Below are 26374 nucleotides of genomic sequence, written 5' to 3'. Positions count from 1 at the left end.
CGGGCCTAAGACAAGGACCCGGGGTGGAAAAAAGGGTTAAATACCTTTTCCTTAATCTCCATCAGATTTTTTTTTGCATACATGCGTACCCGGAGACACCGGCGATGAGCGAATTGAATTTTTTTTTGCTTCGTCGCCGGCGGGTAATTTTTTTCGGCTCTTTTTGTTTCCCATGAAAAAAATAACCGGTCGGCTGCGGAAAACCGGTATATGGAAAATTTGCATACGGCCGCCGATCGACTACATCCCATTGAGAGCGTCTACTAATAAATCTCTTTACACAAGGAAATGATAAACAAAAAATGTAAGGGGTGATTTTAATTGAAATTAATATTAAACGTCATATAGCGTTCTTTTTTCAAAACTTTCTTGAAATTGAAGGTTCCAGAAACTTGAACAAAAAATGTATTAAGTAAATTGGTCAAAAGAAAATGCTAGAACTTACTTTTTACGAATATTTCTAATGTTAGCTAAAATCTGTACAATTTCAAAGCTCAAACAAATGCAAATCGTTTTGGTTTGCGGTTTGCTCTAGCTCTGGTGGGAGTGTTCAAATTTCTTTTTACGTCTCGATGATAAGTTGTTTCCAAATATTTAATATTATTACTTATTTTTCCATTAAAAATTACATTTAATCGCTAACTCGGTCACTTGGTCAATTGTTGGCGATTAACTAATTCAACTTATTTAACTATTGACTCATTTTTCACGTCGTTATCTGATTCTTGTCAAAGTCTATTGATTGCTGTTTTAATTACTTTAAATGTGTTAAATATTAATTGCATTGAAATTGTCTTGTTTAAACTCATCCTCATCCATTGCGTAGACGAAATCAATGCGTTAGGAACGAAGAAAAATACATTTTGCTACTTAATTTTATTCAATACTTAATAAAATTCGTTAGTGTGCACCAATTGATTAGTTTTGGTTAAATCAAAGAATAAGTAGGAGTGTCAGCAATGCCAGAATGTATTCCAAAAAAAGAAATAAAGATAAATAACATTTTATTTTGATTTTAAATATTTAAAATTACAAACAATAAATTAGTATTTAGTAAATTCCGGATAATTAGACAGCAATAATAATTACAAGATAAAGATATTGAGATGCCGTTTTTACTTGGTCGTTAAGTCAGAAAACTGCATAGATAAATAGTGGCTTCATATTCCTAAAAGGAGTTGCGCCGCTTCTTAGATACGCTCGATTCATTAATGCCTGTTGCATACTTTCTGCTACTACAACTAACTAACTAACCTCATCTGGGTCTTGTAATATTGAAAATGTTGTTCTCTCCTGCTTTCCACATAGACCCCAACCACTTTACTAGCATTTCTTTTATTCTCCTTACTATATTTTCTCGTTATTGGTTCTTGTCTTTTAATTATTTTCGTCTTCCTCCAGAAACCCTAAAGCTCTCAAGACCAAGATTTCTGCCACTTTTAGTTTTTTCTTAATGTCTTTTCGTCCTTGTTATTGCTTCTGTTGTATAGAATAAAGTTAGTGTAATTATACCGTGAATAATGGGCTAGCAAAAATCCTTTTTAACAACTCCAAAATATGGACATTTATTTGAGAAGAACATCCACCACCGCTTTACTTGCAGAAATAGCATTAAACAAAAAAGATTTGAATTTTTCTCAGCTTTAAGAAAATACTTCCTGTTACTATGGTAAACATTATAGAAACTGATCTGGTATAAAATACCTGAGTGTGCCTAAAAGTATTGTCAGGACACATCAGATTACACATTAAGATACAGAAAACTAGTGCTATAAAGGACCGGTTGCTAAGTCAAGGTGTTTTAGTATATTATTTTTACGTAATTAGACAACAGTTGTACGCTCCTCCCAAAACCAATATACCATAATCTTGTAATAAAATTTAAAAATAAATACTAAATGTATGTATTAAGTTTAATTATTAGTTTGTTACGTAGATAGAAGACATGCTGATCACATTTCCCTAATTTTTTAAATTTTTGCAAAGAAAATTATCACAGTTTCCTAATTTTATAATTCAGATCATAGCCACAAAAACTTTTAAATATATATTGAACGGTAAAGATCCAATCAGCGTACCTTTTAGTATGCTATATGCACTAATTTTAGTATAACAAAAGAACAATATAGGTGACTGTAACAATATGGCCGGAAACGTTGTACCATTCACAATAATACATACAATGATGAATTTAATACTGATTGATAAAGATCATATTCTTATATCGTACGTTATCGAGATCACTCATTTTTGGTTTTTTTTTGATAACATGATGGAGCAATTCCCCAACTGCTGCTACTTTACATCTTCCATTTTAAATATGACTTTGGCCCATATGAGTTGTATTCGATTTAACTCATAGAGATCTGATGATAATGATGATGTTTGTGTAAATTCACTAAAGCGAATAGTTCTTTCCCATGTTCCCTTCTAACTCCAATATCTCTGCTGGTAAACGGGTAGATAATCTCTCATGTTCTCCAAGAGGAAGTTGTTTTTTATAGGAGTCGTGACTACTAGCTTCCGTTGTCAGTCAGAACTACCAGAAGAAATCATCGCTTCCAAAGTGTACGTACACAATCATTAATCTTCTTCCTTTTCCAGATGATACTTTAATATACTACCATCAGCTTTCCATGAAGCTCTATTAATATTATTCATCTTGGCTCACTTTTGGTTCGATATAACCCTCACTTCCCTTCTTTTCCTTTAAGGTTTTCTTTCTGTTTTAACTTATTAAATGAATACTGTCTCCTTAGCCAAGATCGATCAAAATGGTCTCTGGTAGGAGGTAATTATTTCAATCATATATTATATTTCGTGAACGATTTTTGGTGACGACCTTACTGGACTGTTTTGGGAGGTTTCCACTGTCTTTCTTGCAATCGTTTAAAACTACTATTCTAGTCTCCTCTGTAACAGATTTCAATATTTTCTTGCATCGTAAAACTTGGGAGAAGAGGAAATGAAGGTAGGAACATAAGGAAGAAGCATTCGTCGACATCTTTTCTTTGGGAATCGCCGTTTTACTTGTATCATTTTTAACACCACTAGGAGTTGTGTTATGGTTAATTTCCTACCTAGGCCTATGGACGACCCACATGCAGCTATTAGATAATATAGTCGCTCTAAATACGATTTTCACACGCTTAACCCATTTCCCCAAGAAAATTTAACGAGCATATTTTGAGATAGTACAGCCGAAATAAAATGCCTTATCCAAACTTATTGACGATATATCAGGGGCTATGTTGTTTATTGAATGCCGCTACGTCATTAAAAACGCGATTTTAACTTTCGCGCATGCCCGCATTGAACAGACCTTCTCATTTTTTACTCATAGTTTCATAATTTTCATAGTTTTCAGTCTTATAATCAGACTTTAATTAGTCATTTTTAAAACATACAAGGAATGTAAAAAATACGAATTATTTCGATGGCTATAATTGAAATAGTCATTCCCCGTTTTCTATTCAGGACAGTGGCCCCATAACATGATTGTAATTACCTTTGAAAAAACGCGCGGGTCATATTATCCGACAAAAAGCGTCCCCACCTTCCGTTTACTCGACAAAAAAACACGCAAACTTGCAAGTCACCCGAAAGACACCCCTTTAGTCCTGGCGACCTTTTTTTTTTATTCGTCGCCCGGGGGCATAATCAAAAAAACATTTCGTCGAATTTATAGGACCAAAATTGACTAGACGCGGGCACCCATAAATCACCCCGGCTGCCGATGAATTTGTCTGCGACGCTAAACGCCTCTTTGACTTTCGTTTGTTTCTTACGTTCGGTAGAACAGAGAGAGACCTGGGGGAACGGCCGAGTCATGGCCTACCTGACCGACCGCGCCGTTACGGGCCTTTTGTTACTGCTCGGTACTTTCACCGATTTTCACGCCGGCTACCGTATATCTTTCCTTCGTATTTACGGTCACGTATATTATACAGAGAAAACTCATTTACCTCTTGGTTCCAGGACATGTAGTGGGACACGGCAGGGTCCATGTGCTCCGCCATCACGCTCATCCAGTGGACGAGACCTTGGGCTCCTTGACCTCCCATGCTGCCCGGCTGGGGTCCAGATGGATTGCCGCTTGCCTGCGACGTGTCCCATCCGAATGCTTTCTGAAAAAAAAAACAATCCTTCAAAGTATCGCCTGAACCGCTGGGAATCACAAACACCTTGGAGGGATGACCTAGATTAGAAGTACGACTCGCATTGCTTACATCAGAGTTCAATCAAATATCAAAGATTTAAGGTTGTTTATGCTCCTCAAAACCGTGTGGCGTTGAGACTGTAAATATCTTGTAAGAAGATTGAGGGAAATTGGAAACAGGACTTATTGGACAGAGTAAAGAACGAAGAACTGTATCCAAGACTTAGTGTCCTTAGAGTCAGTTTCAAGACAACAAGCGCAATTGGACTCTAGTGGAGGGTAGTCAACAGATATCCATGAGATAGATTTATCGAAAAAATCAAAGCTTTTGGACGAGATGTAAACCGTTCGCGGTCGGTATTGCTATTAACCGATAGACATAGAGAGCTACGTCTGGCATGGGTTAAAAAAAAACACTGGAATCATCGTTTATTTTCAGTGTTTTGTTTGTAAGCTCCTGAACAGTTTTTTTCTACAGAAGATCTGGAGAAAGGCCCCAATTTCAATACGTTACGATTTGGGGTACCATAACAGTATTCAGCAATTGGAAGATCCAATTTTTCAGTAAGGTAGTAATTTACATGACCTAGAACGACCACCTACCCTATCCACATCTTAAAGAATGATTCTGGATCGTCAATTTTCGAGACGTAGTTAAACCGTTATTTACGTAACTTTCATTGGACATGCAGCCATTAGTGCTATGTGATATATGGCGATCTTTGAAAATACAACTGGATGGTCAAAAACCAATGCGACATGATATCAGGCGAGCCCTATTTATTTTTCGCAACGTTAAAGGAAACCCAAAGGACGAAATAAAAATGAATAACGTCCGTTTCCGCTCCGCGAGCGGCCATTCTCCATATCGATCGCCTTTCGAAGCAAACAACAAATCGTACAACGACGAACTTTTTAATTCGTCAAACATTTAACGTTTCTAATGGTCGATTTCTTTCGAATTACGAACGGGCATTTGCGCGTATTAATATTTCCTGAATCAAGATGGACGACGTAATTTTAACAAGGCACAATATTACGTCCCCCTCCCCGCTCTTGTCTTAGCCCTTATTGGCACTCCCAACACTACAGCCAGTATATTGTTACATTGTTCATCATATAGAGGCAAATGTTGAAGATATATGCATCTACATAATTATTTGATATATATTGATTTTTTCCTAAGTCCTTTATATTTACGATGAAAACCACTTCATTTTTTGTTTAGTCTCTCTCTTGAGAGTCAGATGTTACCGGAATCTTGGAAAGGTACTTTTATTATACAAATTTTTAAATCTGGTGATCATACTGATTAGTATATAACGAGGTATCTCCATAAAATCAACCATTCCTAAACTTCTCAATTCATTAAATACATCCGTTACGTATGGAAGTACAGGCGAGCAACCATAGGATACACAACGTAGTTTTCAATCCGGCAGCTCTACTGTTACGAATCTTTTAACTTACAAGACACAGCCTTTAAAAATAATTTTCAGGTGATAATAGTATATAAAGGGTAAATTAAATGGTTTTGGTTTTGATGAAAATTTTCTAAACTGGCTATCTTTTCCCAGTGACAGCAAAGAGCGAAAATTAATGGTCTGGTATCACAAGACATTGACGTTATTTTAGGTGTAAAGTCTGTTCATAGATATAAGAAAGTGACTAACTGATACAAATTAAGGAAAACCCGGGCAAGCTGTAAGAATGAAACATGGCCGAACGGGTTAGTACTTTGCTTAGAATTTAATTATTTGGGGTTTGGTTAGGGAAGATACTAAACAATATTTATTTACTTATGTATGTATTTATGTTTAAATCTAAAATAAAATTACAAATTATTTTTATTACCTACTTAAATTACTTAAAATTATTCACATAATATATTAGTATCACTATCGCTATCATCGCTTTTTCTATATGTTTAACAGAATTTGCCCAACTTTGTGAAGGGATGTTAAAAACTTCGGGTTCCATAAGTTCGGGGACATTGGAGTTAACACGGGGAAAAACATTGTTACGGCGAACGGCAGATTTCAGTTGGTGCCAAACATGTTCAATGGGATTAAATATACAGTGGTAAGGTGGAAGCCTTAAAACTGTATGCCCTAGATTTTTGGCATAATTATCACAGACGTATTCCTTTTGTAGGTTCAAGCATTGTAGAACCTCAATTAATTGCTTTTTAGTATAATCTTCGTGAAAATAAATGTCGTTATTATACATGTAGTTTTGGATCGAAAAATCTTTAATATTTTTCGCAGACAGAGAAGGTCCATTTGGAATCCAACCATCTTTAGACCCAGCGTGCAAAATAGTTATTCTTTTACCTGTTTTTGATGGTGCGTTTGTTTTACACTTATCAGTTGAGTCAACACAACCCTTTTCCGGGGTATCATAAGTGTCGAACCAGATTTCATCCAAGTAAATAATTGGCCTTTGTTGTTCTCTGTAAATCCTAATTTTTTCTAGATATTCCAGTCGCCATTTCCGAATTTTAAAAGATTCCATTGAAACTTGCCTTTTGTCAATTTTTTTAAATCTAAAACCCATGTGTTGAATACACTTCCATAAGGTAGTTCTGCCACATTTAACACCGGTTTCATCTTTTTCAAGCCTCCTAATTAAGATATCTAATCTCGTATAACTGGTAAATTTTACACCGTATTATATCTTGATAGAGTTGATGTTGGAATTTTCGTTAATGTGTCCGTTTCTTCTAAACATGCTTGCTTGCTGGCACCACGTTCAATGAGAGCCAAATAAACATTGTTTATAAGTTCCTTAGTCTCAATAGAATAGTATTTTCTACATTTGGGCGGGAGCATCTCCTGAGATACACTAGACTCGCACATATTTTGCATAATTCGCACACGATTCAACACACGCTGTATTACACACGAAATAAGAATGATTACTAATAAACTTCAACTAAGTAGTATACCAAACCAAAGAATATTAAACACAGGTTGGTATAAAATTATTTTCTATTACGGACCACAATTTTACCTGAATTTAAATTCCGAAACTTTAGGTAATAATCTTCTTGCATTGTACGTTAATGACCACCCTTGGATAATCCCATTCAAAAGCAATTGGTCACTTTCTTATATCTATGAACAGGCCATACCCTCAAGACTCACATATCGGTCTTGTTCATGTCAGATTGTCTAACTGTCCAGCCCGATATAAATTATAAATAAAGTTTGAATAACTTGGATTGGGATTTACGACCGTCGAGAGTGTCCCTTCTTGCCTTGTCAACGTTCGGGCGATCTTACCTGGTCGAAATCTCTGTCCTTAGAGAAGAACATGTTCTTGTAGACGTTGGCTTTATCGTCCGCGTTGCCGCTGCTAGACAGTACAGCTTTCGCTAGGAGCGTTTTGTAAAACTGAGAGGGCAACAGTAGCTGGTTGTTGTTGTAGCTGTCTAGCTTATTGACGAAATCGTTGTATTTGAGGGCCGGCTTGTACAAGTTCAGCCCACCCGAGGGTGTTTCGACGGTAGCGCAGGAGTCGCTAGAGTCGGAACTGTCCGCGGTTAGTGCCGCTTCCGGAATTGGCCTGATGGTGGTCATCCTGGACGCGAAGAGTTGCTTGAACATCGAGAGCGCTCGCGGGCGACGCGTGTGATTTCTTTCGGTTCGGTTCTTTTTACAGGAGTAACAAAATATATATATATATTTATTATTTTTAGTTGTTTTGCTTAGTAGTAGGAACTCTGAGGCTGCGAGGAACTATCGGGTCACAGTATTCGGTTTGGGTGGCTGTCTCAACCCATCTACACTACGATTCAGTCCGCGTTTGAAAAGAACCGTTCGGCGGCGTTACTGCACAATGACGTATTACCTACGTTCTACAAGAACGCGAGGATTTAAATTAAAACTTGAAAAAGCAAAGTAGGGAAGTCATCTTCGGGGATGTGTATGTATGTACTGTGCAACCCTGTGCACGCCTGCACATATCTTAAGAAACAATAAAAATGCCCTTTTCAACTTTCGAAAGTTACAGGGTTGCAGCTGAAAACGGCTATATTTATGTATCAAATTCATTGGCGTGCATAAAAAATCAATTATGTCGACAGCATTAGCTTAAATATAGTTATAGCTAAATATTTCGAGAAAAGTTATATAAAAATAGGTCCGGAAAGTTGAAGAACCCTATTCTAAAAGTCAAGATATCCTTTCCATTTGTGTAGGTATCTACAGTCATGATTTTTCCCAAAGCCAAGGAACCTAATTCTAAATATAATATTTTAACATATTTTTGAAACTCCAGTGAAAAAGTCTCCGACCAACTTCTTGAGTAAACATAATCCCAGCCTAACAGTTCTTTAGAAAAATTATTTAAAACTAATAAAAATCCAAAAACTTTCTTGCAAATAATTGTCCCAAAACGCATATAGGCCGATCAATCAATGGAAACTTTGATTCCCGCTATGCAATTCATTTAAGAGAATCTATTCATAGTTTCAATCAAGATTCTCAAATTACTTGATTACTTCAAGCTTTGGAAATTAACAAATTAAAAGTGGCGAGAATGCGACACTCTATAAACGAAATCCTGAAGAATGTACGAGAAATGGATCCACCACTACACTCCTCAAAATAAAAAACAACAACAAAAAAATACAGCAATCGATGAAGCGGCTTCAAAGAATGCAAGATGCAAGGAGAATTATTTTTATTCATTACCTACAGAAACGACGACGCACATTCATCAATGGAATTGCTTCTTCATCCATCTCATTCGCCAGCCCAGCGAATTCCGTTCCTTATCCTCAAAAATTGGATTACAAAAACTATATAATGAAATTACCTATATAAACAATGTATTAGCTTTTCTGGGGACTATGTTTAATAAGATATCACCATTGTTTCTAATTATAATATTCTAAATATAATATATTAATATATTTCAGAAGCTCCAGTGAAGAAGTGTTTAACTTCTTCAGTAAACATAATTCTAAAAAATCTGTCAAAATTAAAAGTTGTTTAGAAAAATTATTTAAAAATAATTAAAACCAGCAAATAAAATTAAAAGGTCAATATCCCTGATAAACTTTCTTGTAATGATTGTCGATCAATGGAAAGTTTGATTCGAACTATGCAATCCATATAAGAGGAAGTATTCATAGTTTCAAACAGCATTTTTAAATTTTACATTTCGAAAACAAATTTAATTTACTTGAAGCTTTGGAAATTAATAAATTAAAATTAATTTTTCAAAGAAACTTCCACAGGCATACCGTAATACTATTTACAAAAGTTCTGGATTCTTCTTGAGTCGGTTGTTGTTGAATCGAACTTGCTGACATTTGGCCAATGTCAATGGCTAGTTGAACAACAACAACCGACGCAGGAAGAATCCAGAAGTTTTGTAAACAGCAAATTAAAAGTAGAAAAGAAAAATTGTTGAAAGTAGTATTTATAACTATGGATAAAAAATGCACAGAAATCGATGAAACAAAATCATCAAAGGCGCATTAATTGATCCATTGAACAAAAGGAATTTCGAATTACTTCGTCATCCATCTTATTCGCCAGATTTACCATCCAGCGACCACGTCCTGTTCTCTAACTTCAAATATTGGATTACACAAATTATAAAATGAAATTACCTATCTGAAAAAATTTTTTTTTTGGGGACTATGTCGCAAAATAAAGCAAAAAATAAACAAAAAACGTTGTTTTCATTGTAGAGTAGGGCAAATCTCAGCTCACCCCCGTACTTTGACGACCAATAGGTTTTTTTGGGGTGCTTTAATGCATTTAAAATTTTAAAATAAAGTTACGTTTTACCCACCACCCCCAATCCCCCGGAAAAACCGCTAAAATGTGTTAATTAAAAGTCGACGATGGGGGGAAATGCCCCGCGAACAGATAGACAAACAAAAATTTCATAATTAATTACGGGAGATTTCAACTCTCGCAACGCACCAAAGCCGAACGCAATAAAACATGTTATTAAAACATGATTTAGTTTCCCGCTCAATTAAAATTATATTATATTATTTATATACTCGTATATGTATTATTCGCGATGCGTTGTTTCCTCTCGTCGTCCGAGAACCCCGTTAACCGTCCAGCAATTTTAATGGCATCATTCGCAATTATCGGGTATTTTAATTACGTTATTTTTTTCGTCCGAAAAACGCGATTTTAATCATTTCTCTTTTTTTGTTCGCGTTTCATACATGTATTGTTGCCGCTATCGGAATATAATTAAAATAAATATAACGCGTACCTTATTGACGGACAAAAAAAGCGGTTGCGGTCAACTTTCTACTATTTTTGCGGTCGTTATTATATAGATTTCGGTTTGTTCCGCCGATTTTGTGTCGAACATTAATAGAATGGCGTTTTTACTCCGCTTCAGGCAGTGGTTTGTTTTTCTTAAACGCGACGTCATAATTCTCAAAACATAATAACAATCTTTATTTTTTGAATCTGAAAACAGAAATTATACAACCAACAATACGATGTGAAAACAACAGGGCCACTAATAGCAACTTTTAACATTTAAGCAAGTTCAAACGATATGTGTTTAGTCTTTTATCTAAACTGATTTTATTTGAACGTATTGTACTAAAGAGTCACGTTTTTGTATAAACGATACATTGAGTAATTGATGCGCGTAATAAATCCACGGGAACCTATAAGTTGTATTACGAGCCTTAACAACTAAATGTTCGGACGGTGTAAAAAATGATAAAAAAGACATTTTTATATGTATTTAAAAAATTTTTTTTGCTTTGTCGATTGAATAATCAATTTACGCACATTACGATAGCGCAGAAAGTGCTATCGTAATGAATTATTTTTTATTTCGCATGAATTACATAGCAAAATAACGGAAACATACCAAATTTGCTGACAAATAAATATTCGCGAATGTTTATCGACCAAAAAATCAAAAAACCAAAAATGAGATGTCAGTTCGGGTTGTATCTTTCAAGTTTGTATAATAGTTGATAATAAAATGACGCGTGGTGTTGCAACAAACAAAAAAGTGCGAGAAATTATCGTATTTCAATACTGCAGAGGTAAATCAATGCAAAAAATTTCAAATGACTCGAGTATTGCAAAATCAACAGTCGGGGATACTATAAAAAAGTATGGAGAGACAGCTACTGTTAGCGTTCGTGGCAAAAGTTCAGGCCGACCCCGTAAAATCACTGAAAGAGATCGTCGTATTCTGGTCAAGATTTACGACAAATTCCAAGCCCAATGGAATCACGAGGCAAAGTTGAATGTCTCTAGGGAATATTTTAGACAATGGATGCATAAGTGTGGTAAGGTAAGTTTACAATTTTTCCTGTTTCAATATAAAAATTATTAATATTCTATGATCTACTTTTGTTAAAGGTAAAGGAAAAACCATTATTAACGTATATTCAGAAGAAAAAACGTTTGGATTGGGCAAAATCTAAAATATCCTGGACAACGGAAACGTGGAGTAACGTTATCTTCATCGACGAATCAAAATTTGATGTTTGTGTAAGCGATTTTCGAAAAAGGGTGATTCGTACAAAATCAGAAGCCTTTCACAAAGATTGTCTAAAGCGCACGGTAAAATTTCCCCCGGGTGTTATGATATGGGGTGTATGAGTGGTAAAGGAGTTGGCAACTACTGTACTGTAAATGCAGAAAAATACCAACAAATTTTATCAAGAAGTTTGATTCCATCAATAGCAAACTTTTGGAAATGAAAATGTTATATTTCAACAAGACGGTGCGTCCTGTTATACTGCGAAAACAACAAAAAAGTGGATTGGGGATCATAATATGAAAGTTTTATCGTGGCCATCAAGTAGCCCCGACTTGAATATTATTGAATTGGACGAAAAAGGCAGAAATCACCGAAATTTGGAAATTGGAATTTGGAAAAATTTGCTGACAAATAAATATTCCAAGAAATCAATGCTACCCATGCATTGATGCTAAAATGTAGTGTGCTTAGATAAATGAGATGTCAGTTCGGGTTGTATCTTTCAAGTTTGTATAATAGTTGATAAGAAAATGACGCGTGGTGTTGCAACAAACAAAAAAATGTGAGAAATTATCATATCTCAGTACTGCAGAGGTAAATCAATGCAAAAAATGTCAAAAGACTTTGGTAGATTCCATGCCAAAACGCATAAAAGCTGTTATTGCCGCAAAAGGTGATGTTACTTCTTATTAATGTTCGATTTAAAGGGAAAGATTTAAATGCGTCCGAATATTTATTTGTCAGCAAATTCGGTATGTTTTTGATATTTTGTCATGTAATTTATGTGAAATAAAAAAATAATTCATTACGATAGCACTTTTTGGTATAAAAATAACTGCGTCATTTCATTTTTCAATAGAAAAGGCAAAAAAAAAAACAATTTAAAATAAGTATAAAGATGTTTTCTTATTATTTCGTACATCGTCTGAACAATTAGTTGTTAAGGCTCGTATTTGCTAAATACTGTCGGCAATTTCTTTTGTATGACAGTGCGAAAGAACACCAAGGAGTGGAAGTGTCATCTATCCTTCATTTTCAAAGCAAAACAGGATTTCTACAATTAGGTAGTTGATTTCTGAACAATACATGGTCCTTATATTCACATTAGATGAAAATGCTAAGAACCACAGAATCCGAAAGAGGTTTTGTTTGTAGAATTATGCGCATATTTTTTTCGACATTACTTTTATTTTTTGCAACTAGTGATTTTGTAGCATTAACTCATCTGCTTTGTTTGCTTGCTTTACTAGTGGAAACGAGTGGAAGTTTTGCTTATTATCTGCGTATCATGATGCATAATGAGCCCTAGATCTCTGAGATATGGCAGTTCGACAATTAGCTTAACGAACGGTAATAAACATTAATGCGGGAATACGTGCCCTTAATTCCTGCCCTCAATCAGTGATGAACTATCCGAATTATTATTTATTGCTGAGACTAATTAAGTGCGATTGTGTAAATTTTTGAATATGTGGCTGCGTCTTATGGGCATCAATCCACAAGACCTTCGACTGGTCCCTACACTGGACCATAACTCCATGTCCCCCGATGTCAGTCGGAAGTAGGGGGAGATAATATTGACTCTTTACTTATATAATATATATATATATATATATATATATATATATATATATATATATATATATATATATATATATATATATATATATATATATATATATATATAAAGAGAAATTGACGATTTTCAAAAAAGTTTAAAAAGTTGAAAAGATTTTCAGTTTTTCCGGAATTGAGCTTTTTTTTGTGTATGTATTTAACCGAATATTTCTTGTACTGGTGAGCATTAGCGTTTTGTTTCTGTTACTTGTTACTATTCACAGTGACAAAATTGAACGAACAGCTTACCAAATTTAAACAAAGCTGAAGAAAGCTTCTTTTGAATGTCGCAAAAAAATTAATCCAGGAATGTCAACGTACGGATGCTTTAAGCGACAGAGGAAAAACAAGCAATATTTAACGGAGAGTTTCATGAGGGAGACTCATCTAAATCAACATGAACATTTATTTAAAATAAAGATTCCGCAGAAAACTGGATATTACGAGCGCTACCTTTTATGTTTCGGGAATTTCTTAAACTAGTTAGGTTTTGGCGAATGAGTGTTGTTTGTCATCAATTAATAAAATTGTGACGGTTAATCGGGAGTTAATGGAGAGCATTTTCGTGCAATAACTCAAAAACAATGCATCGACGAACTTAATTCGACTTTTGGAGTTAAAGCACCATCTAGGACTACTGTTTATCGCTGGTTTTTGGACTTTTGTCGTGGTCGCAGTTTTCTTAAGGATGAATTTCGTGAAGGTCGTCCAAAATAGGTGGTTGTCCAAGAAAAACATTTTTTTTTGCAGGCTAGTCATGTGACTTACCATGAGATTGAGGTATCTTTGGGCATTAGTGAGACCAGCATACATACAATTTTGCATGAACATTTGACTGCTAAAAAAATTTGTTCGCGTTAGATTCCACACAATACAGCTCAAAAAAAGGCTAGTATTACTTGGTCGAAGGAAATGCTAAAAAAATGGTGCTTCCTCACTTCTATGATATCGTGATCTATCCATATGAAACTGAAAGTACGCGGCAGTCGACTGTGTGGGTCTTTCAGAATGATACAAACCCCACAAAAGTTGTTCTTTCTTGAAGCACCTCGAAACAAATAGTAGCCAACCACCGAAGACGAATCATTATCCATGACGACAACGAACTTTTTGAGCATTAAAAACGTTGATTTGATGAGCCATCCGCCATATAGCCCTGATTTCGCACGTAATGACTTCTTTTTATTCCCATACATTAAGGATAAATTACGAGGGCAACGATTTTTGACGCCAGAAGAAGCGATTGATGCATTTAAAAAGCACGTTTTGGAGGTATCCGAATTGATGTGGGAAAAGTGCTTTGATGATTGCTTTTATCGAATGCAAAAGTGTATTCATCATCAGTGTGAATGTTTTGAGAAACAATAAAGTCATAAATATTGGTAGCTTAGAGTTTTTTATTTTAAATCCTGAAATATAAAAGGTAGCCCTCTGCCCTCTGCCCCCTGTTTTATGTAATACGGAATTTAGCAGAACCGATGTTGAAAAAAGAGATCTGCTAACTTGTAATGGAGTAGATTCTTCTAGCAAAGTTTCGGTTATTTTTTTCTAAGCTTTATTAAAAACGAAGCTATATATTTTTTTTATATATATATAAAAAAAACAAATTTGAAGATGCAGAAAGTATGAGTACACTCATTCACTCAATAATTTTGGTTCGTATGGCATCCGATGTTTGCGAGCGTCGAGTGACACATTAGATCTCCCGTATACGACGTCGAAAAATTAATAAGAGTCCCGAGAGTCTGCTTTAATATGCGCGCCCTCTTACCCCCTGCGCCACCCCGCGGGAGGAAGTACATATTCTAGAAAAGAAATTGAAGAAGCGCACAGACGTTAATGATGACGCGCGTCCCCCCCGCTCCAACCCCTGCAAGATTTTATGAATTTCTCACGGTTCCCGCATATGCATTTGTACTACGAAGACGAGGAATTTTCAATTTCGCGTGTACGATATGATTTATATTAGGGGCGCAAGTTAAGCGTATTGAGATGCCGCCGTCAGACACGCTTCGGATACAATGTCAGTTTGTTTGCCCGTACGTTTTACGCTGACAACTAGCCATCAAGAAAAATTGCAGATAAGGTAATGGCGGTTCTAGAGATTTGAAAAAAAAATGTTATTAAGTGAACTAGCCAAACCGGCTCAACGTAACGTTAATTTTCTCGTGAACCGCTACTAGATTTGGATATATATTTAAATTGGGTTCAAAAAGGCATTGTACAGTGTTTTAAGAAAAGCCAGTTTTATATTGAATGTTTGTAACATTCTGTGGGAATTCCGGTCAATACTATTAGGTGTCTAAATCAATTAGCAACGAACTACAGAATTTAATGTCAAACCAATAAGTTTGTGGTGTTACATGAGGAGTTTAATTGTACCAAAGCACATACTGCCAAAAAATACTACAAAATTGCGTACTGCATTTATTATCAGCGAAATATGGACCAATATGGATCAAGTACAAATTAAACGTCCGGTTCAAAATATATTGATTTTATTTGTTTAATCTTAAATTGTAATGTTTGCGCTTGACTGAAATAAAGACGTGAATACAAAAACAGATGTTGACAAAAGATGGCTGGACAAAGAGCCAGTGTTGACGGAAGTTCTCACAGAATGTGGCAAATGTTGAGTATAAAACGTTTTTTCTTAAAACCCGTACACACGTTGTACGTACCTAAAACATAAATTTAAATAAATTGCTAATTTATTATTTAGGGTGGCAAATGCCATTGTGTTATATTTTTTACAGCCGGACAGCCGGTATATATAAAAACCATAATTCTAATGGTATTTCGTATGTGAAAAAAAGGACTATATCTCTCTATTATAAAAATGCTCCAAATGCTATACAACTGTAGAGAACGTTCCTAGGCTGTCAATCGAGCTATCAGAGAGGTGATTGCAATAGGTTGCTTCGCCACAAGATGGGGTTTTCTCACATTACCGCAAAAAAAAGCACCATTACTTAGTTAAATAAGCCATTAACTGAGTGAAAACCACCACTCAATTTCTTTATCCTATCCTAAAACATGTTTTGTAAATGTCTAATTATCCCTAATTTACCAAATAAATTATGTTTACAATCAAAATAAAATTTCGTTATTTTGCAATAACTGGAAAACAATTTTCAGCATTGGTCTCTTGACCCATTATCATTTTTTGTCAAACCTCTAGGCCCATAGCCTTCCCAAATAACGTACCTCGTTGCCGTTATTGGGACCCGTAGGTATATATAAAAAGCATATATCTGTTGGAATTTATAGGCAAAAAGAAACTACATCCTTTCATCAAAAAACTGACTCAATAAAACTGAGATTTTAAAATTTATATTTTGACACATACCTACCGAGCTTATTGCAGAAGGTATGCAAAAGCTTATTACAAGCAAATTCAGTGGCCTTTTCCCTGTCATTTTTTGTTAATTTCAATAAAAACAAAAGATTTGAACGAATTACATCGACTTCAATATTTGAAAATGAAATATTGTGTTTGATTATAAATTATAATAAAAAGGACTTTCGTCTTAAGTGAAAATAAACAGGGCGTTCAAAATCCAAATTGTTTACTTTTTTCGACTTTTCATGCCTTTTAACGCGTTTCAAAATATAAAGGAAAAGTTCTCGAGGGTGTTTTTTAAAAAGCAACCCGAAAACGAATTTTTTTCGTTCAAAAGTATCCGACACTGCCTCGTTTCGCGTTAACCAATTTTTCACGGAGGTTTTCACATATTTTTGCAAACAGTAAATAGAAACGTCAATTAAACGCGGGGACAGTAAAAATGTTCCGCTTCCTAGTCTCCGTTTGCAAAAATAATTCAAAACCTGAAACTTTTCTTTTCTTTTTTTCAAAAATATCCGAAACCGTTTCGCCCCGCGTTAGCGAACTTTCTATGTGCCAAATTAATTCAAACAAATTTAGTTCCTTCAAAAGTATCGGGATCTGCATTTCCAAGTATAATTTCCCACAGCTTACGGATAACCGGACTTTCTCCCGTGCAACATACACACAAATCCCCGAAGATGACCTCCAAACAAAGCATTAATCGACGAAACGTCGCATATAATTCTCCGACGCACACTTTTTTGCCAGCCGACAATCACCGAAAAGCTGTCCGTACACGTGTCCGGCTCCGCTGATCACGTGCGTCATTCACACGCCGCCGAAATTAACCCCCGTTAATGAGCGCATGGCGGGGGCGAATACCCGCCCGCGCCCCCCCGACGCCCGCCGCGTCCACCCTCCGGCACCCCGCGCCCGCGAACCTCTCGCACTTAATTTAGTCCGCGTGTAATTAGCGACGTCGACGTCGTCGTCGGCACGCCGGAGACGCAGGGTCGGTGAGCAGGCGGCCGTCGCAGGAGAAACAGGGAAAAACTACCCGCTACCGCTGCTGCTGCTGCTGCTATTGCCTGCATCAAAAGTGCATAGAGCACTGCAACGACGTCGACGGTGGACTGAGAGAGCGGTGGCGTCGGCGGCGGGCGCCCCCCCGACGCCGAAGAAGTAGGTTAGGAAAGAAATAAGAAAAAGAAAAGTGCATCGGCGTCGTTCCCGGTAAAAAATTGTAAAAAAATGTATGTACATATACGGGGAAATAAGGTTAGAGCGCATATAAGAATTTAATATTGATTGGTTATACTTCTTTCCTTGCATCGCGGGCGCATTCGCCGTCGCAGACGTCGGGCTCGGGGAGCGGCGGGGACGGGGGTGGGGACACGGTGCCGAGGAAGGGGGGAGGCGACGGCGGGGGCGTATATATATATATAAAATAAAACGGCGGTAGGGAATGCGCGCGGAAGGGAGCGGCGGAGCCGAAGAAAAAATGCAGTCGGGGGTTGGTGGGAGGAAGGAGGAACGTTGTCGTGGTCATGATGGTTACCTTTGTGGTTATGGGGGACAATTTGGTGCTTGCTCTTCCTCAAACGACGATTCTCAACGTCACTTTATCCCTCAAATCGGATTTGTGGGGAATTGTTTTTCTAGAACGCTCCAAATCTTTTTTTCTATTTTCGAAAACCAGGAGTTTCTGGCAATGTAGTTGACTATAAATATTTGCTTATCCATTTTCCAAGTTCAACATCTTCTGACGGCCGCAACAAACCAATTCACATAGTCGAAGAGACCAAACGCGATTGAGCTGACGTCTTTATATGTTTGATGATACTCGTGCGGGCGTAACCCGTCTAACAACTTGAGACCTTGACAAGGGAGTGTTTGGTCTAGTGGCCATGGCAAATAATAAAAACAAAGTAATCAGTTCCAACACACCAAAAACCAAAACCAAACCAAACCAAAAATTTAGTGACAGAAAATTACTTAAAAGAGGCCAGCTCAAAGCTTTTCTTGAAAATCGGAATTGGCAGTTTCTAGCAGTAGTTGCGTTGATTCTTGTTTCTTGAAGTAGTAATTTTAATAATAAGTTGCCGGGTTAGTTTTTCAATAGATTTAAAAAAGAAATTTTCTCCATTTTAGTTTTAAGTTTCCATTTACTTTCTAGTGGTCAGGGAAATTAATCTGAACACATAATGTTATATATGAATATATAAGGATTCCAGAAGACGATACGTTACGGTACTTTTTTGTTCTGACCCAAAAAAGCTATTATTTTAGGTAGAACCCATCAGCGCCTTGGATATATCTCTGCTTTCTGCTCGAGTCAACTACTTGAAACTTTTTCTTAGCTCAAAAGTAAGGGAAGAGAGAAATAAGAGGAAAGATCCGCTTTACTGCAATTTTGACTATATATATTAACCTTGTGGACTATCCACGGTGTGATAACCCACCAGAACGCCAAACCAAAAGAAAGTATATTTCTTTTTAATTTTTCTAGTAGTAAGGATCACACTTCTACATGGCAAGGGTTCAATGCTTCCACATTACTCTGTGATAACCTAACACAATGTTAAACAAAAATCCAGAACCTTTTGATTTAAAAAATTCTTACTTAAGCAATACCTTTTTAGAATTTTCAACTAGGAGAGAAGGTCCTAAATCTACAGATTACAATAGTGGTTGCCTTCTCGCTAATCCAGCACATTATCTCGTGAAATGAAGAAAAAAACAATCTCAACAAGACAACACGTTTACAATTTTCCAATAAGAGAAATCACATTTCTACAGAGCACCACGGTAAAAAAAATTATTATCATCTGACACATCGCAATAATTTCCCTAATTGATACGTAAAGCGGCAACCTTGTACCCCGAAGCGGCGTTTACCACAGTCCACGTGCCGATTACAACGGTGGAGGGGATGAAAACGCGAAACGCCAAAACGGTGCGAGGGAAAATTGTAAACTTGTCCGCTTAATGAGTGACCGAGAGTTCAATGCTTACACAGGCGGCAAGCGGTTATAGTAAGCACCATAACCATGGCCGTGGAGCGAAGAGATCATCAATCGGAGATTTCGTACTCCCTTCAAATGGAAACGGAACGCGCGTAAACAGACCGACCTCCCCCTCGCGGCATTCGACCGTTTTAGAACAGGATTAAAAGTTTTGGAGTGCGGACGACAGGGAGAGAAAGAGAGAGAGAGTGATAGGGTGAAACGAGGGGGATAAGCAGAGAACGCTCTGGTATTATAATTAGCTCGAGTCAATTAAACTTTCGATTTCATCGGTGGATTAATTTCGCTCGCGCGCTCTTCGGGATCGTAATTGGGGTTGAAACGCGGGGAATGGCGTTTTGACTTTTTAAGGTATCCCTACACGCGCGACAACACTTGACAGTGATCAACTGCGACGTCAACAGAACGTCAAGCGGTGCAGGGGTTGGCCGTCCTTACATTCTGTTATTTATTTTAAAACATCACTAAATAAAGTTGGACGTTTAATTACCAAACATGGAATTAATATGAGAAATTACTTCGAAGTATTTTCTCCATCGTGGAGGATCTGGTCAATTCCACTGGTCGAACTATTCAGTACACTGCTTGTGGTATTTATATCACGTCTTTCTGTCTTCTCACGAACAAGACATGTAATGGGTGTTTTTTTTTTCGATATGTAGAACTTAAAGTTGGCAAGATGGCTACCGATTTAACAGCTGTCAAGTGATTTATTCTCAGTTTGGTTTGGCAATTCATCATGAATAGACTCACGCCTGAACAACGCTTGCAAATAGTGCAATTTTATTTGGAAAATAATGGTTCTTTTTTATCTTCGACAAAATCGTCCATCAGAGCAGATAATTCGATTAACCATGGAACGTTTTCGCACCACGTTTACTCTTATTGATAACTCGCATCCCCAGAGACGCCGTACGGTGCGTACAGAAGAAGCTATTGCTGCTGTAGGGCGTAGCATTGAGGAACATCCGAATGAGTCCATCCGCCATCGAGCACAGGAATTGGATCTGTGTCCATCCACTTTATGGAAGATTTTGCGGAAGGATCTTAGTTTACGTACTTACAAAATCCAACTCGTGCAAGAATTGAAGTCAAACGATCATCAAGTAAGGCGTAGATTCGTCGAATGGGTCCAAAACTAGATTGTCATTGTTCCCGATTTTCATAGGCGAATTTTCTTTAGCGATGAAGCGCACTTCTGGTTGAGTGGCTACGTCAACAAACAAAACTGCCGCATTTGGAGCGAAGCTAATCCTCAAGTGTATGTCGAAACACCGTTACATCCAGAAAAACGGACTGTTTGGTGCGCTTTATGGGCTGGTGGAATCATTGATCCGTACTTCTTCAAAAACGATGATGGCCAGAACGTTACAGTCAATGGTGATCTGTATAGAGCTATGATTACTAACTCTTTCATTCCTGAATTGAATAACCATGATGTCCAGGAGATGTGGTTTCAACAAGACGGCGCAACATGTCACACAGCTCGTGCCACAATCGATTTATTGAAAGACACGTTTGGTGGCCGCCTAATTTCACGTTTTGGACCTTTGAATTAGCCTCCAAGATCTTGTGATTTAACACCGCTAGACTACTTTCTGTGGGGCTATGTAAAGTCATTTTTCTATGCGGATAAGCCACAAATGCTTGACCATTTGGAAGACAACATTCGCCGTGTTATTGCCGATATACGGCCACAAATGTTGGAAAATGTCATCGAAAATTGGACGTCCAGATTGGACTACATCCGCGCCAGCCGCGGCTAAATAAAATTCATGTCAATCGAATACTCCATCGTTGTTTTATTGCAACTTAAAGTTCTGTACATCGAAAAAAAAAACACAAATTATATTAAAGTGCAACTCTTGGTTGCTTAAAATGAAGTGTTTGTCGTCCTAATGATTGGAAGGCAATTTTGAATAAAGAAATAACATATGATGGCTTTAAATGCGCATAAGAAGAATTAACGGATGTATAACAAAAAGAAAACAAAATTAAACTTTATTTTATTTAAACAGTATCACAAAAAATAATCATATGAAAAGCAAAATAAATAAAACTACGTATATGAGAATGAAATATGACTATGAAATGAGTATCTGATATGTTAAAGAATGCCAAGTGTAACTTAGGAATGGAAAAAAATAGATTTCGATATATCGTATCGATCTCCATATGTGGGACCATAATATCGCTATATCGTACATAGTTGATATATCGAAACAATTTTAAGCATATTTTTAATCTTTTGACTGGAAAATTATCGTGAGTATTTTAAAAATGTATTCCATAACCTGGAATACCTAAGTATTAACTGTTCCTATTAATTGACCTGTTTAACTGGGATTTTTTATATAAACTTCCATATTTACTTGCTCACGTTCGATATGCATCTGATCTGCATAAATTCTTTGTTTTTTATGTCTAGAAATTGCATCTTTCATTCGAAGTATTATCCGATGTTTTTAAGTTCTTTTAACAAATATTATTCTGAGCTATCCCTTAAAAAAATGTTTTGTATGGAATTATAATATTTCAATATGTTGTAGGCAAACAGTCTTTCAAAGAATTTCATCTTCTAAGAAGGAGGGGACATAATAAAGACCTTTAAATATTACATTTAAATTATGTACATGTACAGTAGGAAATCCTCTGAAGCGAGTGCCGTGGGCACTCATTTTAAATACTTAGTATCTTTAAGTTTATGAGTAACTGGGTAATATTTTCTAAAATTGTAACACACGCTTTCTCTTTTCTTCGTGTTTGGATTCCGTTCTCGTCCTTCTGAACCAAACTTGACCCTTAATCCGCACGAATATAATTAAAATGATTCAATCTGTATTTCATTTACTAATTTAAACTTAATATTTGTGCTATTTAAACACTGAGAAGAGTGGCGATTATAAGTAAATGAAACACGAGCTAGTTAGTGGAGACAAAACCAATGCTCAGGAATATGACCAACAAGAGACTGTAAATGCCTGTAGAGAATATAGTTCTGAATAAAAATCGAACATCGAATCACGAAGGGGAAATAAGTGATATATCTCGCGAAAGAAAGCCCTTGAATACAACCCTGTTTCTGAAGAAGAACCCTGGATGTGAAAAATGATAGATCAATAAAAATGCTGGCAACCCAAGATACGAACAAGTGAGAGACGATCACATTGGAAAAATAATAAACAAAAAACAATAATATACGAAATATAAAGCAAAGCAAATTAATAAAGTGGATACCAATGGAAAAAAGAAAAGAGGTAGAGCAAAACAAATGTGGGTAGGAATAGAATGACCAATGTTTGAACGTAATCTAAGACCAGGGGAATGGGAGGACCGAAGAAGCTGGAAACTTGGAATGGGAAAGTGGGTAACATAGACCGATATATATGATATATTTGGATACTTCTCTTCAGATATGCCAACTCTTTTGCATTTTTATCAAAAATTAATAGACTCATTTTGACAGCATATAATTCTCTCTTTTGCATTTTTACCAAAAATTAATAGACTCATTTTGACAGCATATAATTCAGGAATCAAATTTTTGCAGTTAATCCGATAATTCCACTATGCTTCGCAGATCCATATTTATACAAATTGCAGGATCCACTGCATCAACAACATGCAAAAGTATCATCAGTATAGAAACGAGCCGGGCAAAACTTCAATTAACCTGGAACTCTTGGATGCCGCCTGGAACGAGATCTTTTCTAATTAAATATTGCTTAGATGTGGCTAGTTTAGCATTTCCTAGAAAGCCATCATCGACTGCAGAAGCTACTGCCAAATTTACACGCTAATACTTGCATGTACTTCGATGTTACCTAGACCACCCATTCTTTCTATCTTTTTGATTTTATTTTTTATCGACTTTTGAGTCTCAAATAATACCTGGTGAGGACTTGTGGTGGGCTTCTACATCTGGCTAGGCTTATGTATGGGATCTTTCGTTTAAATACTATTACCACGCACTAAACATGTTTTTCAATCACTGAAAACGTCAGCCACCCCCCCCCCCCCCACCCTCACCACCAAAAAAAACATTTTTCGGACCAAAAAATTCCACCTCTGCCCGTGGCCGTTTAAAAAAATACCGACGGCAAGGTATATGTTTTATTGGACGGCGGAGCAGCGAGGGGGGGGGGGCTCCGCCGGGACGCCGCCGCCTACGAAAAAAAGCACAAAAACTTTACTTCAAGGAAAACACATAAAAATATATAACATCCGATGCACTCTATTTGCTCATTTTTGCAGGCAAATAAATTGTGTTCGGCTCCAGTTTTGAGTATAATGGAGTTTTCTGGTGCGGGAAATATATTGCGGGGAACGGGGCGGAGGACGGTTACGACGCGGGAGGCGGGGGGGAGCCATGCGCGGGCGGGACGGCGCGTGTGCGCGTCTCAAAAATTGTTATTGTAATTTTGTTCGGCGATAGGGGTGCGGAGGGGTGTCGGAGGACGCCTCGCGGGTCGTAAATCATCGCGGATCTGCCGTAATGAAAAGTCTAGGCAGGTGCAGCGGCAACGCATCAGCCAGTGGGAAAAACCAGATGCGAATACGGCGAAACAACAACGTTCCGTCGCTGACGTACTGTGGAGGCCAAGCCAATGACAAAATACTACCTTCGCAACTACCCTGGTAGATTTTATATATGGGCGCGATTCAAAAAGTAATAATGGCAATAAAAATAAATATTAATTTAACATTTTCAGGCCTTCTGGCGCGTTGCGGGTCATGAAACAGATGATGAAATATACCTTCCTTATATTTATTTATACATTAATGATCTAATGATAAAAAAGTTTCTATGAACATGTTTCAACAGTACTGGTCTTAGATGATTTTTCAAAAACATCACGAGTTACTCTCTGCTAAACTAAAATACTTTGGATTCACCGATCGATGTCTATCTTTTTTCCAGTCATATTTATTTAATAGGCACCAGTTTGTTAGATCTGATAGAGGTACGTCAGATTCTAATTAAGTTACTTCGGGAGTGCCACAGGATTTAATTCGTGGACTTCCATTGTACCTCCTGTATACATTTGCCATGTTTGAGGAGGTCGAAACCAATCTTAATTTAGATCTTAAAAGCCTTTCCCAATATAGTAAAAACACAATCTTACGCTGACTTCTGAAAAAAACACAAATGTTGCTATTTTTGAATTCTGGAGGCCACAATTTTTTGTGCGATCAAATTAAAAAATAGAATATGAGAATCTGACTAAATTCCTAATTTATGCAAAAAAAAGTTATACAAGTTATAAACAAGTTATACATATGAAGCTGTCTGAGGCATATGCTATGGTGCTGGTGAAACCAAAAAATCCAGAACAGCTGTGCCCGATTCGTATGATTTAGGAAAGTTCGGTTTAATTTCAGAAAAATATTTAACTTGAAAATTCTTGTATTTGAGATTATTTTTCTTTTATTTTTTATTCATTTAATTTTCATTGATTTATTTATTTATTATTTTATTCATTATCAATGTGAAAAGTGGTATTTTTCGGTATGAAACTGAGCGCTCCTCTAAGTAAATTCTTGTAAACTTAAACGCTGTTTGGGCTATGATAATAATTTCAATATTTTCAGTTCAGTTCTAGTATTTAGGAATATGATCAATTTGTTCGAATTACAACATTACACAATTACAACAAACAAACAAAAATATATCTCTATATACAGGGTGTATGGAGAATGGCTAGCCAAATTTGGTGAACGTATAAATAAACACAGCATTAAGATATTTTGTTATATGAATTTTATTGTAAAATTAAGCAATTTTTTAATATATATTTTTAAAACATATTTTTCGCGGATTTGTGTTCTGTAATTATTAATGAGATATAAAGATGAATGGGGACCGGCCCATTCTATCTGCTCACCAAGTTTGGATCTCCCATCTCCCAAATCTACAAAATAAAATGCCTTCCCTAGCAAAATATTTTCAGTTCTTTGAGGTCAATCGGACACATTCCTGGTGGACATTTTTTGAAAAATAAACACAGACTGGTTTAATTGTTTAAACCATAAATACGAGAATAATCATGCGAATCCTCGACATTTGGAACAATCTACTGTATTGATAGAGTCATACGCAACACAACTAATTCGGATTAGTTAGGTTTTTGACAACCATAGCTTCTTCGACATTTCTTTTATTTTCCTAACATGTGAATCAATTATTATATATATATATATATATATATATATATATATATATATATATATATATATATATATATATATATATATATATATATATATATAGTTGTGTTAAGTTATTAATATAAATAAATGGGCCCCAAAACGGATCCTTGTGTGAACACTCTATTTAATCAGTTCTGAAACTAATCTAGAACAGTGAATGGAACACTCGATAAGTAAGAAATTATACATATGACTTTTTTTATTGGATTGAAAGCCATATTGATTTTCATTTAATACAAAATGTTTATGTAAAGACAATAGTAAAAATTTAGAGAGAGTCCACGACAACAAAACTGGGTCTGTAGTTTAACGAACTAGCATAGTCTCCACTTCCTTGACAGCTACTATAATATATTCACTATATTCAAAGGAATGGCGTTACAAGACCCATGACGAAGAGGTCGGAAAATCTTCCAAGATACGGTAACAAAACGACATTCCGACGTCTAACGGGATGCAACGGCGTTCCCAGACATATTAAATAATACCAGCCCTCGATAGCGCCCTACGAAACGTAATAAAGTAGATGCAAAGTGCGAG

At 36.4% G+C, this 26374-nt stretch overlaps 1 protein-coding gene across 4 annotated transcripts in view; it reads right to left on the bottom strand.

Moving 5' to 3' along the window:
* The window catches only part of LOC132706585 (zinc finger protein rotund), a 303785-nt gene that overhangs the window by 148846 nt on the left and 128565 nt on the right, over positions 1-26374 (bottom strand). For 3 of the 4 annotated variants that reach the window (XM_060677988.1, XM_060677990.1, XM_060677989.1), the window contains exons 1-3: positions 17356-17389; positions 7444-8018; positions 3966-4127 (exon numbers count right to left, since the gene is read on the bottom strand). In XM_060677988.1, the coding sequence (XP_060533971.1) occupies positions 3966-4127; positions 7444-7767 (486 nt within the window). In that variant the 5' untranslated portion in view covers positions 7768-8018; positions 17356-17389. Of the gene's footprint in view, positions 1-3965; positions 4128-7443; positions 8019-17355; positions 17390-26374 lie in introns of those variants that run through there. The other variant, XM_060677992.1, reaches the window with a different exon arrangement.

Source organism: Cylas formicarius, unplaced genomic scaffold (genome assembly GCF_029955315.1).
Source record: "Cylas formicarius isolate icCylForm1 unplaced genomic scaffold, icCylForm1.1 PGA_scaffold_8__14_contigs__length_24414737, whole genome shotgun sequence".
Lineage (NCBI taxonomy): Eukaryota > Metazoa > Arthropoda > Insecta > Coleoptera > Brentidae > Cylas > Cylas formicarius.
The sequence above is the reverse complement of the archived record's forward strand: the minus strand, read 5'-3'. Positions and strand labels throughout refer to the sequence as shown.